Source organism: Sinohyriopsis cumingii, chromosome 15, assembly GCF_028554795.1.
Source record: "Sinohyriopsis cumingii isolate HCF-2022 chromosome 15, ASM2855479v2, whole genome shotgun sequence".
Classification (NCBI taxonomy): domain Eukaryota; kingdom Metazoa; phylum Mollusca; class Bivalvia; order Unionida; family Unionidae; genus Sinohyriopsis; species Sinohyriopsis cumingii.
Window position 1 is genome coordinate 5,361,387 of NC_142975.1, and position 15,677 is coordinate 5,377,063.

A 15,677-nucleotide genomic window follows, 5' to 3' on the forward strand; every position below is an offset into this window, starting at 1 on the left:
CTGAGCAACCTATATTTATTTATGCACATGATGTGACCTTGACCTTCAGGATATACCAGACCCCAATGTGACATGTAACACATCTGAATGATGTACAAGTGTACCATGTTTAGTCCGCTAGTATATAATGGCCGAAGAAAAACTGTGATGGACAGATGGACAGTTCGAAATCTGAGTACAATGATGACCCATGCATTTTTTGAAAATGCGTGGGACAATAATGCTCCCAAAAAGGGAATAAAATAGGGCCATTTTTACTTGCAAGGTCATATCATATTAAACAGATCTTATTTAACTTTCGTTTATTGCATATGGAATTTATGAAAGAAGTTGAATAATATTTTAGTCAAATGAGCAATGACAGGTGACACACTGTAGTTAGTCAACAAAGTTTACCAGACTCAGTGTAAATGTATAATTCTTTTTCTCAAAAGAAAAACTGCAGATTTAACTTGAAAACTGTCAAAGGAGTTGAGTGGAGAGGTTTGATTTATCTTCGTGATTGTATATACTCTTGTTTGACCCTGTCCAAGTAAATCATTCAATATTATAAAAGTGTGATACCAAAAATAACATAGGTTTATAAAATATAATATGAAAGTTACTGCATTGCCAAAATATAAAATTCTAAGTATAAATGCCCCACCCAGCTCATGAATAGGACAGATTTTGGAAACCAAAATTCCTTACATCTAAATGAATGTACATCTTCACTTGTGTCATAACAATAAATGGAGTCACTTGAAAAAATAGCTATTTTATTATTATTTCATAAGTTTAAAGTAATGTTGACATGAGGTGATAATAAAATGCAATTAACAGACATGTATGTAGGGACACAGCAATGTACTCATTGAAAGAAAACGATTATCAAACACTTTCAAAGTACTGTCAAGGTTATCAATGTGTCCTTGTCAATTCAAAGAGGTAATTATATAATCTATTATGGCACTGAATTAAAATGGTCCAAGAGGCGCAAATATATAATGAGGGAATGAAATAATGTCATCCCTAAAATCATTTTTGAAAGATAGCATATAATATTACATGGTTTTTATATTCATTTTGTGAAAATCATCATTTCATTCCAATGGAAAACAGAAAGCTGTACAGTTTACAAAGAGTAGAAAGCCCTGAAAAGAGATAAGGTTATTTAGAATTGCCTTTTCATTTAAATACAATATATTGGGCCTTTTTAGTCAATACAATATATTGGGCCTTTTTAGTCAATACAATATATTGGGCCTTTTTAGTCAATACAATATATTGGGGCTTTTTAGTCAATACAATATATTGGGCCTTTTTAGTCAATACAATATATTGGGCCTTTTTAGTCAATACAATATATTGGGCCTTTTTAGTCAATACAATATATTGGGCCTTTTTAGTCAATACAATATATTGGGCCTTTTAAGTCAATACAATATATTGGGCCTTTTCATGTCAAGATAATATTTTAGGCCTTTTCATGTCAATACAGTATCTTGGGCCTTTTGCATGCAGTGGTTTTCCACTGGCAGATGGCCAAAGATGTTGCAAGCAGTGGTTTTCCACTGGCAGAAAGGCCAAATATGTTGCAAGCAGTGGTTTTCGATTGGAAGAAGGCCAAATATGTTGCAAGCAGTGGTTTTCCACAGGCAGAAAGGCCAAAGATGTGCATGCAGTGGTTTTCCACTGGCAGAAAGGCCAAAGATGTTGCAAGCAGTGGTTTTCCACTGGCAGAAAGGCCAAAGATGTGCATGCAGTGGTTTTCCACTGGCAGAAAGGCCAAAGATGTTGCCAGCAGTGGTTTTCCACTGGCAGAAATGCCAAAGATGTGCAAGCAGTGGTTTTCCACTGGCAGAAAGGCCAAAGATGTGCATGCAGTGGTTTTCCACTGGCAGAAAGGCCAAAGATGTTGCAAGCAGTGGTTTTCCACTGGCAGAAAGGCCAAAGATGTGCAAGCAGTGGTTTTCCACTGGCAGAAATGCCAAAAATGTGCAAGCAGTGGTTTTCCACTAGAAGAAAGGCCAAAGATGTGCAAGCAGTGGTTTTTCACTGGCAGAAAGGTGAACGACTTGCATGCAGTGATTTTCCAATGGCAAAAAGGCCAAAGATGTGCATGCAGTGGTTTTTCATTGGCAGAATAGAATAGGATGTTGAAAGTGGTTTTAATGTATTTTATCTGACCTATTTTATAGGAAAGGTTGATCTTCAGTGATGGTAGCACACCTATAAATGAAATCATTCTACAAACGTATGTATAAAGAAACTATATATATATGTCTACACTTTGTGCAGATATAGCTGAAATTTTCACGTTTGTTTTCTGGTCCATACAGAACAAAAGAAACTTACATTTTAAACAGACTTCACACAGACTTAAATTAAAATGTACAACTATGTAAAAATCTAATTTACAAAAATTAAAAATAACATTAGCACAACCATCTGGTGGATAATATCTACTGTGAAAAAGATTGGCAAATTTAAATCGTATTACATTTGGTCTTTTAATTAGATTTTAATTCCTAATAGGCAATCCATGTTACTGCACATATATGGAAAATTATTCCTAAAAAGTACTGATGATTTTTCTATCGATATAAAGAAATAAACTATTCACGCCATGAATAAGCAAAGAATACTATAAGGGACACATTAAATGCCTGCCACATATTTAACAGGAATTACATAGGCACTTGAAAGGCATGGTTGATCAATGGATCTCATTGGCTTTGACCTTTGGTCAAGGTATGTAGTTTTTTGATCTTTAACCTTTGATCTTTTGATCCCAAAATCAACACATGTCTTAAATATCTCAAGTGCAAGCCATCCATACAAATTTAGTCAAGGTACATGATCTAGAACAAAAGTTATATTGTAAAAAAAAACATTTTTCTTCTTTAAGTCAAAGAGGCCTTCACCTCTGACCTTTTGAAATTAATAACCAATACATGTACCATGATCCACATACTTCTGTGATAGTGCACAGCCAAGAACTAAAATTTCTATTCAGAAATCATCATTCTTCATTCAGTCACAATAACCTGATCTTTGGACCACAAATCAATTGGCTTCTTCCTTATCACAAGTGTAAGCCATCGACAAAGTTTTGTCTTGGTCTGTTTTGCAGAAAGTAGGATTCTTCTTCATGCCCCATGACCATGACCATTGACCTTTTGACCCCAAGAGCCATAGGTTTTCTTTATACCTCAAACACAAGCCATCCACATCTTTGGTAACTGTAGATGATGGTGAACTTAAGTTGTGCAGAAACAGAATTAACGACAGACTGATAGACAAACAGACATATGAGGAAGGGATACCATAACATGGTGGGCATATGAAAAGTATAATCTTGACATGTCATACAGAAATAAAGGACACAAATTGTACCTCTCAAAAAGAGAATGTTTCAGTCACAGTGACCTTGACTTTCGACCTTTTTGTTACTCCAATAACAGGGTTCTTCCTTGCTGCAATTCATCCATACAATTTGGTTCAGATTTGTCAAGCAGAACTAATGTAATTTTGCAGAAATCCTTTTTTTTTGTTTAGTCACAGTGACCTCAATCTTTGACCGCCAAATCCATAGGCTTCTATCTTACCCGCAAAGCAAGCCATCAAAATTTCTAGTAACTATGCATACTGTGCTGAACTCAAGTTGTTTAGCAACATACTGATGGACAGCCAATCAGATTGAGGCAAGGAGACAGTAACATGGCCATGAGGGTCGTGACATGTCATACTGAAGGCAAAAAACCCCAAACAACAGATGATAAATCAAAGAGAAAATGTTGGAAATGATATGAAATTAGAATATGACTAAAATATACAAAAAATAGTGCCATTTTTTAAATAAAGATTATGCAAATTATGATACTCATCAAAAAAGGCACATATAGTTTTACATTTTACGCAAGTAATATAAATGTATATAAATATTTTGGTTTTAAACAAGAGTCCCTTCAAAGGACTGACACTCTGCTGGCTAAAAAAAAAAAGAATGTCCAGGAATTCAAGATAAGAGCAATTCTTCCTCTTAACTGCATAGTCTTGAAACCATCTTTAATGTATGATAACAAGACTTTTATGTCAGCTGCTGTGGTGAACATATTGGAAGTCAACTTTGTACCATTTTCATTTAGACCCACCCAAAAAGACATTATCAGATGTCTTCTTGTGGGAACCCCATGCTGATATGGCTTTTTGTTTTCAAGGAGCTAAGATTTGTTTTTATTTACAACCAACTAGACATCATAAGAAATCTATCAGTGAAAACCCCCATGTTGATATGACCATCCATTCAGGAAGAGTAGTGATAAGATTTTCAAGATGGCCACTGTGACAGCCATATTGTATATCCGAGTGATACCATTTTCATTTAGAAGCAACTAGACTATGGGATGAATGCGTGGATGATGTTTTGTGGCAAACCACACAGTAGTGCAGGAGGAGTATTAATCTTGTTTATGGACATATGAGCAACAGATGACAGACCACCGCATAAGGTCTTCCGATCTATGCCCAGTAGACCCAAAAAGCACAGAGTCTTGTACACATACAAATACATATATACAAAAACATATATATCCAATATCACATGATCATGCAAATGTATTGCAAAGCACAATTATTCTTACGAGGGAATATTTAATGGTACATTTTAAAGAATACATTATCACCCATAATATAAAGTAACAATCGTAGCTAATATAAAGGAATTATCATGGAAAATACATGTAAAGAATCCAAAAATGATAAATTACTAAAAGTGAACTGATCAATTCTTGATTGAAGCCAAAAAGACTAAATTGAAAATGTAACTCCACCATAAAATTCAACAGTTCGTAAATTTAAGTAGGTCGAACACACGGACATAAACAGGCCAATCAAAAGTTGATTTCCATAAGTCAAATGTTTTTTTGAGTAATTCTGTTGACAAGGGTTTAACTGCAAAAAGTTAATTAAAAATGTGCGCAGAAAGTCACACAAAAGTTCACAAAAATGTGAGAAAAAAAGTCCTGGATAAGCCCTTGTTGATGCATATTAACATTCTCCAGATCTTTCCTGATTTCATTTTTTATTTAGATTCCTACAGAATCTTATCTGCCTAATTTTAAGAAATAATGAGCATGAACACCAGAGAAAACAAAAAGTATCCATTTGTTTTTGGAAAGTTAAAATTCAAATAACAAAGACATGAATTTCACAAAAGGACTTGGTAAACAGTTTTTTCATTTAACAATTGTTAATAAAGTCATCTATTATTTAATAATAACTACCTTTAAAATTTCAAATATACCAAAATTACTGCATTCTCTGTAATTTTTCAAATCTCTGATTTTTCATACATCATCCGTCCACAAAAATTAGAAATATTTTTCTTCTCTGTCCTATGACAAAAATAAATTTTTGTTTTAAATTTGCATATTTTTAGGAACCTAAGAAAATGAAAATTTTTCTACCTGTAATTATTTGTACACCAAAACATATTTAACAAAAGGTGTATGAATAATTACAAAAACATTATAGTAAAATATAAGAGATTGTAAAGCTCAAAACAGAAAATATTTGAAATTCTCAAACTGAGACACAAGGCTATGACAAGGTAAGTTCAAAAGTAGTTTATAGTGTTTACCCCACTCAATCCATACATAGATATACCTACCTGTCACAGGGACATCAATAATTAGATATACCTACCTGTCACAGGGACATCAATAATTAGATATACCGACCTGTCACAGGGACATCAATACATAGATATACCTACCTGTCACAAGGACATCAATAATTACAGTAAAATAGTTCAAGATTACCCATTATTTATGAAAATTTCATAACAAAAATAGTAAAGAGTATTTGATCATATTAGTTGCTTACACCACTTGAAGTAATTGATTCACTGTACATGTAATATACTGTATACATTCTCTTACAATTAGAGTCCAACTGCAAACTGCATGTACCCAGATCTACTATTGCATGATGCACTGTACTGATCTATGCAATTTTGCTGCAAGTATAAGTAGAACAAAGAAAACAGACCCCGATCTGCAGGCAATGTATGTGACAGCAGATCAGGTCTATGCTGTGTGCAGTTGGACTTAACATATGAGTATATATGGCATGTGTGATACAATTTGTGATAAATGTCCATCTTACTAGACGTCAATTTCTGAATCGCTGTCTGATTCCATCCCATATTTTATATTAGTAGAGTTTACAAATTCAAAGTCTCCCTCTGAGTGTGTTTCTTCTGTGGACTCCTTTGCTGCCAATTCTGTGGACTTCTTTGCTGTCATTTCTGTGGAACTTTTTTGTGTCTCTGTTTGTGACTGTAGTGAGTCCACGTCTTTTGATGCAGTCTCCATAAAGATATTCTTTTGTAATAACTTGGTTGAGTCACTTTTTGACTTGGCCACTTCAGAAATTTGATCAGTGATATGGTCATTTGCTGGAAATAATAAGTCTACATCTGGCTTAAGTGAGTCAGCATTTTTATGTGAAGAATCTATTGTTTCTTCTTGTGATTCACATGTAATTGGAGCTGAGTCAGCATTTTTATGTGAAGAATCTATTGTTTCTTCTTGTGATTGACATGTATTTGGAGGTGAAAAGCAGTTTGCTTCATGAGTGTTCTGATAGTTAGTCTCCTCAGACTTACCATGTGAACTGCTAGTTTCTGGAGACTTGCTGTTTCGTTCAGAAGAATCATCAGGTTTTGAGAAGTCCATTACTGACACATGTTGTAAGTTCCTGTCTGATCTGACTGAGTCTTCTTGGGTCTGTAGTTCTTCTAAATAGTTTATTTCCTCTGTTATTTTGGTACATTCACGACTGAGTCTTTCATATTCAGCATCCAAAAAGTCACAATTTTTCAATGATTTGGTTTGTTGCTTTCTGTCTCGAATTAAGATTCTGAAATAAGAAAGGACAATTAATATCATTATTAATTTATTTTCTAACGTAAGAACCAGAAGACTTGTCCAGGATATTAAAGACCCAGAAGACTTTTGTCCAGGATATTAAAGACCCAGAAGACTTGTCCAGGATATTAAAGACCCAGAAGACTTGTCCAGGATATTAAAGACCCAGAAGACTTGTCCAGGATATTAAAGACCCAGAAAACTTGTCCAGCATATTAAAGACCCAGAAAACTTGTCCAGCATATTAAAGACCCAGAAAACTTATATTAATAAATAGCATTATTATTAATAAGTGACCCATCAATCTAAACAAATTATAGGAACCTGTCTGGCACCAAACTTCAGAAAAACCTGGAACCTGTTTGGCACCAAACTTCAGAAAAACCTGGAAAATACTTATGACACAACTGAAAGAACCAATGAACGACAATCTCAAAAGCCTAATTGCAAAAAATGATACAGGGTTGAAGGTTTAGGCCCTGAAATGTTAAAACTAAATGTATATTACATAAACCAATTGTATACATTATAAACTCAAGCCAACAAATGTAAAACATTTCATTATTAGAGTAAGAATAATATAATTACATAAAGGAAAGGAAATTGTATGTAGGTATGTATGTATGTATGTAATTATGTATGTATGTATGTATGTATGTCTGGGTGTGGGTGGGTGGGTGGTTAAATGGCACATCAACACAATCCTGGCATTATGGTGCCAGTTAATGTATTCTGAAAAAAGGCATACAAAAGAAAGATGATAGCAAAATGGGGCAATATTCTTAACGTATGTCAAATTGTATACTAGTCAACCATATGCTTTTGAAAAGTCCAAGACTTCCTGGAATATCATCGCGTGATACATTGCAGGGAAACATCTGCATTGGTTTTGGCTTCATTGCTGTTGTTGTTGTAGGGTTTAACGCCATTTTTCAGCACACAATAGACTATACATGGCGGCCAGTATTAATGGTGGAGGAAGAACCCTGGAAAACCCCGGAAAGAACCACTGACCCACGAGAAGCTACTGGCAAGCTTTCTTACATACCCACACTGGCCGAATCCGAGACTCGAACCTAAGCAGACAGAGGTGACATGACAGTGATCCATAACAGAGAGCGCTTTAGACCACTCGGCCATGGTTTTGGCTTCGGACTTGGCCAATGAGGGCATGTGAGAAAGCTGCAAGTATCTTCCCATGGGTTGGTGGTTCTTACTTGGGTTTTCCTGCATTCGTCCTCTACCATTTATAGTGGCCAATATGTATAGCCATCTTGTGCTGAGAAATGGCATTAAACCCCAAAACAACAACAGAAATAAAGTTTCCTCCATTGGTAGCCTCATCCAGAGAAGAACAGACCCATCTTAGTCCATAACCCGCCATTTCCAAAATTATAAGAAACATGTAGTAAATCTCTATATACCTCTATGACTTTCAAACAATGATTCAACTCAGCCTCTTTTAACATGATACAACTGTTTGTAAAATTACAGAGTGATGTGTGATTTGGATTTTTAACGTAACTTTAACACTTTCTCAGTCATATCGTTACGATGTCTGCAATGTGGCAATTTATAGTGATGTCTAGCACCGGGGCATCATGCCGCAGGCATGTATCATGATGTCCCACCCAGTCACATTATCCTGACACTGGGCCAACCAGTCCTAACACTAACCTCTTAATGCCGAGCATTAAGTGAGGTAGCTGTTAGTACCATTTTTGTAAGTTTTTTGTATGACTCGGCTGGGGATCGAACCCACGACCTCCTGCATCTGAGGCAGACGCTCTAACCACTAGGCCGCCAGAGAGGTGTTTGTAAAAGAGAGTTGGGGACTTAGAAGCAAAAACACTACAAGAGAAGTCAACAAGGATTTGAAGGTGAACTTGGCACCATATAGGAATTTGTGTGCTGCCATTCAGATACTCTCCAATAACTACATATTTATACAGTATTTACTAGATTAAAAACAATAAATACAACTTCTGACCACAGCAAATCATCTGGTATTATCTCCCTTACATCAACATGCTGCAGCTTTTGCTTTCTAAAGTACATGTTGCATTATGTATCTTCAGCGTGGTAAAACTAGATGGTAATCAGACAGAATCTTAATTTGCTACAGAAGGACAGAATATTAATTGACTGTAAATGGTATGAGATGTAAGATGTAAGACAAGAATATTAATTGACTGTAAATGGTATGAGATGTAAGATGTAAGACAAGAATATTAACTGACTGTAAATGGTATGAGATGTAAGATGTAAGACAAGAATATTAACTGACTGTAAATGGTATGAGATGTAAGATGTAAGACAAGAATATTAACTGACTGTAAATGGCATAAGATGTAAGACATAGAGGATATTTGCTTTAAACGAGTGAATAATGGATATATTTCATCAAGTGGATGAAAATACTAGAGTTTTTCACCCACGAGATGAAATGTATCTGTTATTCACTCGTTTCAAGCAAGTATTCTTTGCATTTTATGCTCAAAAAAGTTGGCTACCTAAAGTTTGTGACAGCGAATTAGCAGATTTCTTATGGTAATGTCAGCTGTTTACCGTACTGACTGTAGACGGTATGAACATCAATAAGAATATTAATTGACAGCAGATGGTATGAATATCAATAAGACAATATTAATTGACTTGATGGTTTGAACATCAATAAAACAGAATATTAATTGACAGCAGGTGGTATGAACATCAATAAGACAGATTATTAATTGACTGTAGCGTACAATTGCTGTCTTCTTACACAATATCAGTTTTACAAATCTTGGATTTGTGTTTTACAGCAGTGCAAGCAGTTTATGTAACTCTTTAATACAATCTGCTTTATTTCTAGAGCACTTGTTCTATATTTTTGACAACTTAGTTGTTTTTTTATAATACATCTAATAAGAGGTAAACAAAAAACATCAAATAAATAAATAAATTAAAAAACTGCATATTTTTTACCTTTCTTTTTTGAAATCAACAAGTTTTCTTCTTAACTCCTGAATTTTGTTGGCTATGGGAACATCATCATCTGTGTCACATGCAGCTTTCAAACTTTTGACCACCGGAATGGACTCCCTTCTTGATCTGGTTTCTGTCCTAGCAACTGTGTCACCATTACCCTTTCTTACATCTCTAGATTTTTGCATATCATCAGAGCAAGCAGAACACATATTTTCTGCATCTGTCAATTCAGCTGTTACAGAAACACTCAAATTAGAATTCTTATCTGACATCATTTCTGCCTCCATGGGGTTTGCCATATTGTGCGCCAGTGAAATGTGGTTTGTTTTGACCTTGGAGGTAGCTGAATCTGTCAATGGAGAAATTTCATCGACAAAAGCACTATCCTGAATATCAGTTACATCTACATCAGATGAATTGCCCACAGAACAAGAGCTGAGCCTGTTGTTAAAATGAGACAATAATTCGTCTGCAAAGCTTTTCCCTCCTGAATCATCCATCTTGAAATCATCAAAGTCACTCTCTTTATTTATCTTGGAGCCAAGTTTAACATGTTTTGACCTTTCACTGTTTTCTCTTGAGGTGCCACTGTTATTCTTTGAATTCTTTTTTGTTACCTCAATCAGTGGCATGGAGTTATCTCCACCTATAGAAGTACCACTTGTTCGTCTTTGTACCTGTGTATAAATATCTCCTGTATTTCCGACACTTACTCTCGGTAGGCTTGCATCTTTCCTTTCTGCCAATAAAACTTTGTCTTCTTCCTCGTCAATAACATCTTTATCAATTTCTGACAATAAGTGGATATTATGACTAAGATTGCTTTTTTTGACTTCTCTATCTAGTGACTGAGAGTTATGATCCAATGAGTCACCAGAACAGTTGCCGCTATCACGGTTACCCTGCCAGCTATTGCTTTTCTCTGTCCCTTCACTCTGACTAATATCCTCAGAGCTTTGTGAAACGACTGTCTCATCTGCAGTTGATGAAGAAACCTGATGGATGGTACAAGAAAAGGATATATTAAAGGAATTATTTTAAAACAACAAAATATCCTGGAAATTACTGTCACAAAATAAGCTCTTGATTCTTGTCATTCATAAGAAACATGATTCTGAATCGGCACATTTTTATCTGACCAGAGCTTTCCAAAGTACTCAAATGTGTTCACATTATACTAGTGGCAAAAACATGTCACAAAGTGATTTATCCTATACTTTTATTGCATATTTGAGTTCCTAGGCAAACTGTAATATCTAATTTAATAGCTGGGTGGCCTAGTTATGCCAATGTAATATATCCTGTTTGAACTCTGATTTGCTGAATTTGTCTGTATATTGGAGTAAAATAAGGGGGAAAATCTGGAAAGGGCTCAAACCCTGGATATCTCTAACCCACGATGTTTGCACTAACCACCTAAGCCACTGAAGACCATGTGCTTCACAAATGCCTATGACATATTTGTACATGACCTGAAGACATGTCCTTGTGTCACCATCATGCAGACATATTGACATTTATGACAAGTCTTCATATGTGTGACTTCAAGCATACCTGCCTACATATGACTAAAGTCACGAGTGACGGGTTTTTAAACCTCGGGACTCTAAATGGGTGCCCCTAACATACAAGTTAATATTCCTGACCTGACATATTCCAATTGCTCTCTGGAGACAATTCTTTGTATCCACAAACCTACCGAAGCCAATAGTCAAATCCTTTTTTAATATGACATGTATATAATGTGTCATCCCAATGATGTCATCAAATATCACACACATTTTTTGCATAACTGGGGCTCAAGACTGGGACCTCATTAATGCTAGTTGGTGCTGTACCATGCAAGTCATTCAAGCAGATACCACTGACAGATACTTCTGTGACATGACTATGTAACCAGATGAACAGTGGAAATAAAAGCAACCTGCAGAAAATGCTACAGATAGTAGTGAAACATGTATAAAACAAAAAATATCTTCCCCATTTAAGTTCTAAATTGCCTGGCTCATTTGCATAATTACAGCACAGACTGCGTTCAGGTAATAGTTTGTACAGTCTGATATTAAATTTTGTTTTGGTTAAGTTTTGTTTTTAAAAAAGTCATGTTGCACAAATGTTTGGCAAAAGTCAATTTATTTTTTAAATATGCCAATATCTTATATTAACATCAGTTATTGAATATGCATGATCTATAACGAAAACATGACATTATCTTATATTAACATCAGTTATTGAATATGCATGATCTATACCGAAAACATGACATTATCTTCTATTAATTATAGGTTGCTGCATTTGTATGGGAAAATATGTACAAGTTTTTGGATGGAATACTGCACGACCTTGGGAGTGCAGTATATCCTTCCGACAAAACGAGTTCATATTTTCCCATACAAATGCAGTAACCTTTTTATTATATGCTCATTTTTTTATTCTACCTAAGGTTTAATTATATAAACAAAATACACTACAAGAAACGACGTAAATGAATGTATGCCGCATTCAAAACTAAATACACAAGCACATATCCATCATTCCACAAATCAACATTATTACTGCACACATAACTCTGCCCAGATAAATTTGAACTTTGTTGCGCGCTTGACATAACTTTCAAAAGAAAATGGCGTGTCTAGTTAAAATTGAAATTGGAGTCATATTGTAAATGAATGTACATTGCAACAACTTTTCCATTTGATCTGGAATGAATAGATTTTGGTATTTTTCTAGATTCTAGGAAATTTTGTGATTATGGACTGGATTTGTATGTGACAATTTCACATGAAATACATGAGATTGAAGAAGTGTGTTGACATATGCAAATGTGTTTCTGTTTCTGTCATTGAATGTTTGAAATCATAATGTGGGAAAAATATGAAGTCTTTCAACTGCAATTATCAAAAAGACGCTATGGAATTTAATGCTTATTTCATTTTGAATGCAGTAATGTTGTTGTTGTTGTTGAGGGGTTTAACGCCATTTTTCAGCACGCGATAGGCTATACATGGCGGCCAGTATTAATGGTGGAGGAAGAACCCGGGAAAACGCCGGAAAGAACCACCGACCCACGAGAAGCTACTGGCAAGCTTTCTCACATACCCACATTGGCTGAATCCTAGACTCGAACCGCCGCAGACAGAGGTGAGATGGCAGTGATCCGTAACGAAGAGCGCTTTAGACCACTCGGCCACTCGGGGCCCCTGAATGCAGTAAGGAGGATGCAATTGCACTTATCATTGAAATTACAGCACAATTTCGAAATGTGTAATCCAGATAGAAAACCTGTGACATGGCTCATGTAATTCGGATTTGCAGAATTAAAAAAATACATTTTGAGGAAATTCAGGACGTAAAACTCTAAGTATATTTTATTTTGCCATTCTTATCACCAGCTAAAGAAGAGAGTATATGACTTGTCACTTGCATGTTATTTGTAAGGACCTTATCTTCCGTCTGTTATATACTGTAGCTAGCCTAAATCCATAACATTGTATCATCGCGGAATGTGCCAAAGCAGCTGGTATGTGGCAGTCCACGAAACATCTGTTTTCGTTCATTCAGAAACAAATTTAAACATCCACAATGTAAAGAGCCTCTTACGCGAGTGTACATGATTTGCGTACAAATCAAAAGTGCTGGCGTCTGCGTCCTTTGTTTGTTTACAAATAGAAAGTAGTTCCTTTATGCACATGAATGAAATATGTGTATTGTCGCACAGATTCAATATCGGGTAATACTGCACGATTCTGACAATGTAAAGTTAACGGGGAAAAAAAATGAGCATATAATAACATCAGTTACTGAATATGCATTATCTATACCAAAAACATGCCATTATCTTATATTAACATCTGTTATTGAATATGCATGATCTATACAGAAAACTTCATAAAGGAGATTGCAAATATTTTATCTAAAGGATCTCAAATGGGTAATGAGTTTATGAAATGGAATCAAACCCAGGATATTATTCAAAGATGTTTCACAAATTTAATACTAAATCATTCCCCATTTGAGATTCTTTTTATCGCATAGTTTTTGTTTTAATGAAAATGCAGAGAAAGAAGAAATAATTTCATTCATTTAGACTCATGATGCTGCACCTTTCATCTGTTGCATATAAATAACAGTCCCAAACACTTGTAAATTTTTTGTGGGCAGTTTTATAACCAATAACATTTAAAAGCAAATTTTCTTTTACAAATTATAATCCAAAGAACAAGTGTCCTTCAGAATAAATAGAACATTTGACTTGGACAACATCATTTTTGCAACGTAGACTGGTGGTTCTGTGTGTCATCACACAGCTTGCTTCCTTTAGGTTAGATGATCAATGTAACAATTTTTACACTTTAGGTATGTCAGTTTCACTACTGAAAGTTGTTGGAAATTCAAGTGAAAGGCTGATTACTGGATGAAGAAATTCCATATTTACTGTAATGTATTTGTGATGAGATATTTGTTGATTTGGAAGAGGAGACAGTTAGAACTGCATCACGTAAGAAACATTAGATTATCTAAGTTATTTTACTGCATAAAAATGCATTGGTTTCATAGGCCTAACATTCTGTCATTTGGGAGTATGGTTTATGTCCACATTCTTCTATGAACAGAGGTGAGTTATTTACTTCTACAATTTAACATTTAAACCATTCTTGTATATTGGGCAGATTCCATGTTACAGGATCACTACCGACTCACCCAACCAAGCCCGCTATCAACTGATCAATACCCTTTGTTTTATTTGTTGTTGTTGTTTGGGTTTTGACACCAGTTTTCAGTACATGAGAGGCAATACATGGCATAACAAATCCCTGTGGGGTGAATTCACCATATTCAGAAAGACATGACCTTTTTTCCCTAATTCCCTTTAGGCAGTCGATTTGAACGATGGCTGCCAAAATGTTCATAATATTAGTTAAAAGAAAATGTTTCATAAGGCGGGGTAAAGAAAATTTTCCCACAATCACAGCCAATCATTAAACAGAATACTGCACATGGATTTTATGAGCTTATCTGGACCAATCAGAATCACATAAAGTGATATGTTAACATGTTGTAATATCAAAACAAAATAAACTGCACACACATGGTATGTAAAGTGTACAGACTATGTAAGAAATAAAAAGTACTGTATATACTCATTTATAAGCTGAGTTCAGGTGCAAACTGCAGAGACAACATATCTGCTATCGCATAATGTGCCAGCAGATCAGGGTCTTTGCAGATTGTTAGGAGTAATCAGCAGAACCAATGACAGTGTATTATGCAATGGAAGGTCAGGGCCTATGTTGTTTGCAATTAGACTTGACTTATATGTGAGTCAATATGGTAGGTTTGTGCTCAAACTTCATTATCCGAATTTTCTTAATAATAAAATCTGTATTCAATGTTCTAAATTTTCTCTTTCCTTTGATTTGGTCAAATTGAAATCGTGTGCTTATCAGTACCAAGTGATTCACGTCAGTTAAAAAAAGAAAAGATTACAAATTACTATAACAAAACATTTTATTCTGCAAATGACCAGTACCAATTCTGATTTCTACATACCTGAAGTTCATCATCAATACTAGAGTAAGTGAAGGGATCTGACAGCCTGGATGTATCAATGTCCAAATCATCAATATCATCATAATGCTTATCATACACCATGTAACCCTCAAGCCCCTCTGGGACAGATGGTGTTGATGTCTCCTTCATAAGTATACGTAGCCATGCTCCCAGCTCATCCCAGCACATGGGCTGAAAGATGCATGCATAACAGCAAGTCTATAATTGCTAAAATTTTGGTCA

The 15,677-nt window shown here is 35.2% G+C and overlaps 1 protein-coding gene across 5 annotated transcripts in view; it reads right to left on the reverse strand.

The window, feature by feature from the left end:
* Window positions 1–741: 741 nt before the first annotated feature.
* Window positions 742–15,677, reverse strand: part of LOC149781206 (uncharacterized) — a 151,828-nt gene continuing 136,892 nt past the window's right edge. For 4 of the 5 annotated variants that reach the window (XM_089935271.1, XM_089935272.1, XM_089935273.1 and 1 more), the window contains 3 exons: window positions 15,435–15,626; window positions 9,882–10,879; window positions 742–6,906 (listed from right to left, as the gene is read on the reverse strand). In XM_089935271.1, the coding sequence (XP_089791397.1) occupies window positions 6,150–6,906; window positions 9,882–10,879; window positions 15,435–15,626 (1,947 nt within the window). In that variant the 3' untranslated portion in view covers window positions 742–6,149. The remainder of the gene's footprint in view (window positions 6,907–9,881; window positions 10,880–15,434; window positions 15,627–15,677) is intronic. The other variant, XR_016414654.1, reaches the window with a different exon arrangement.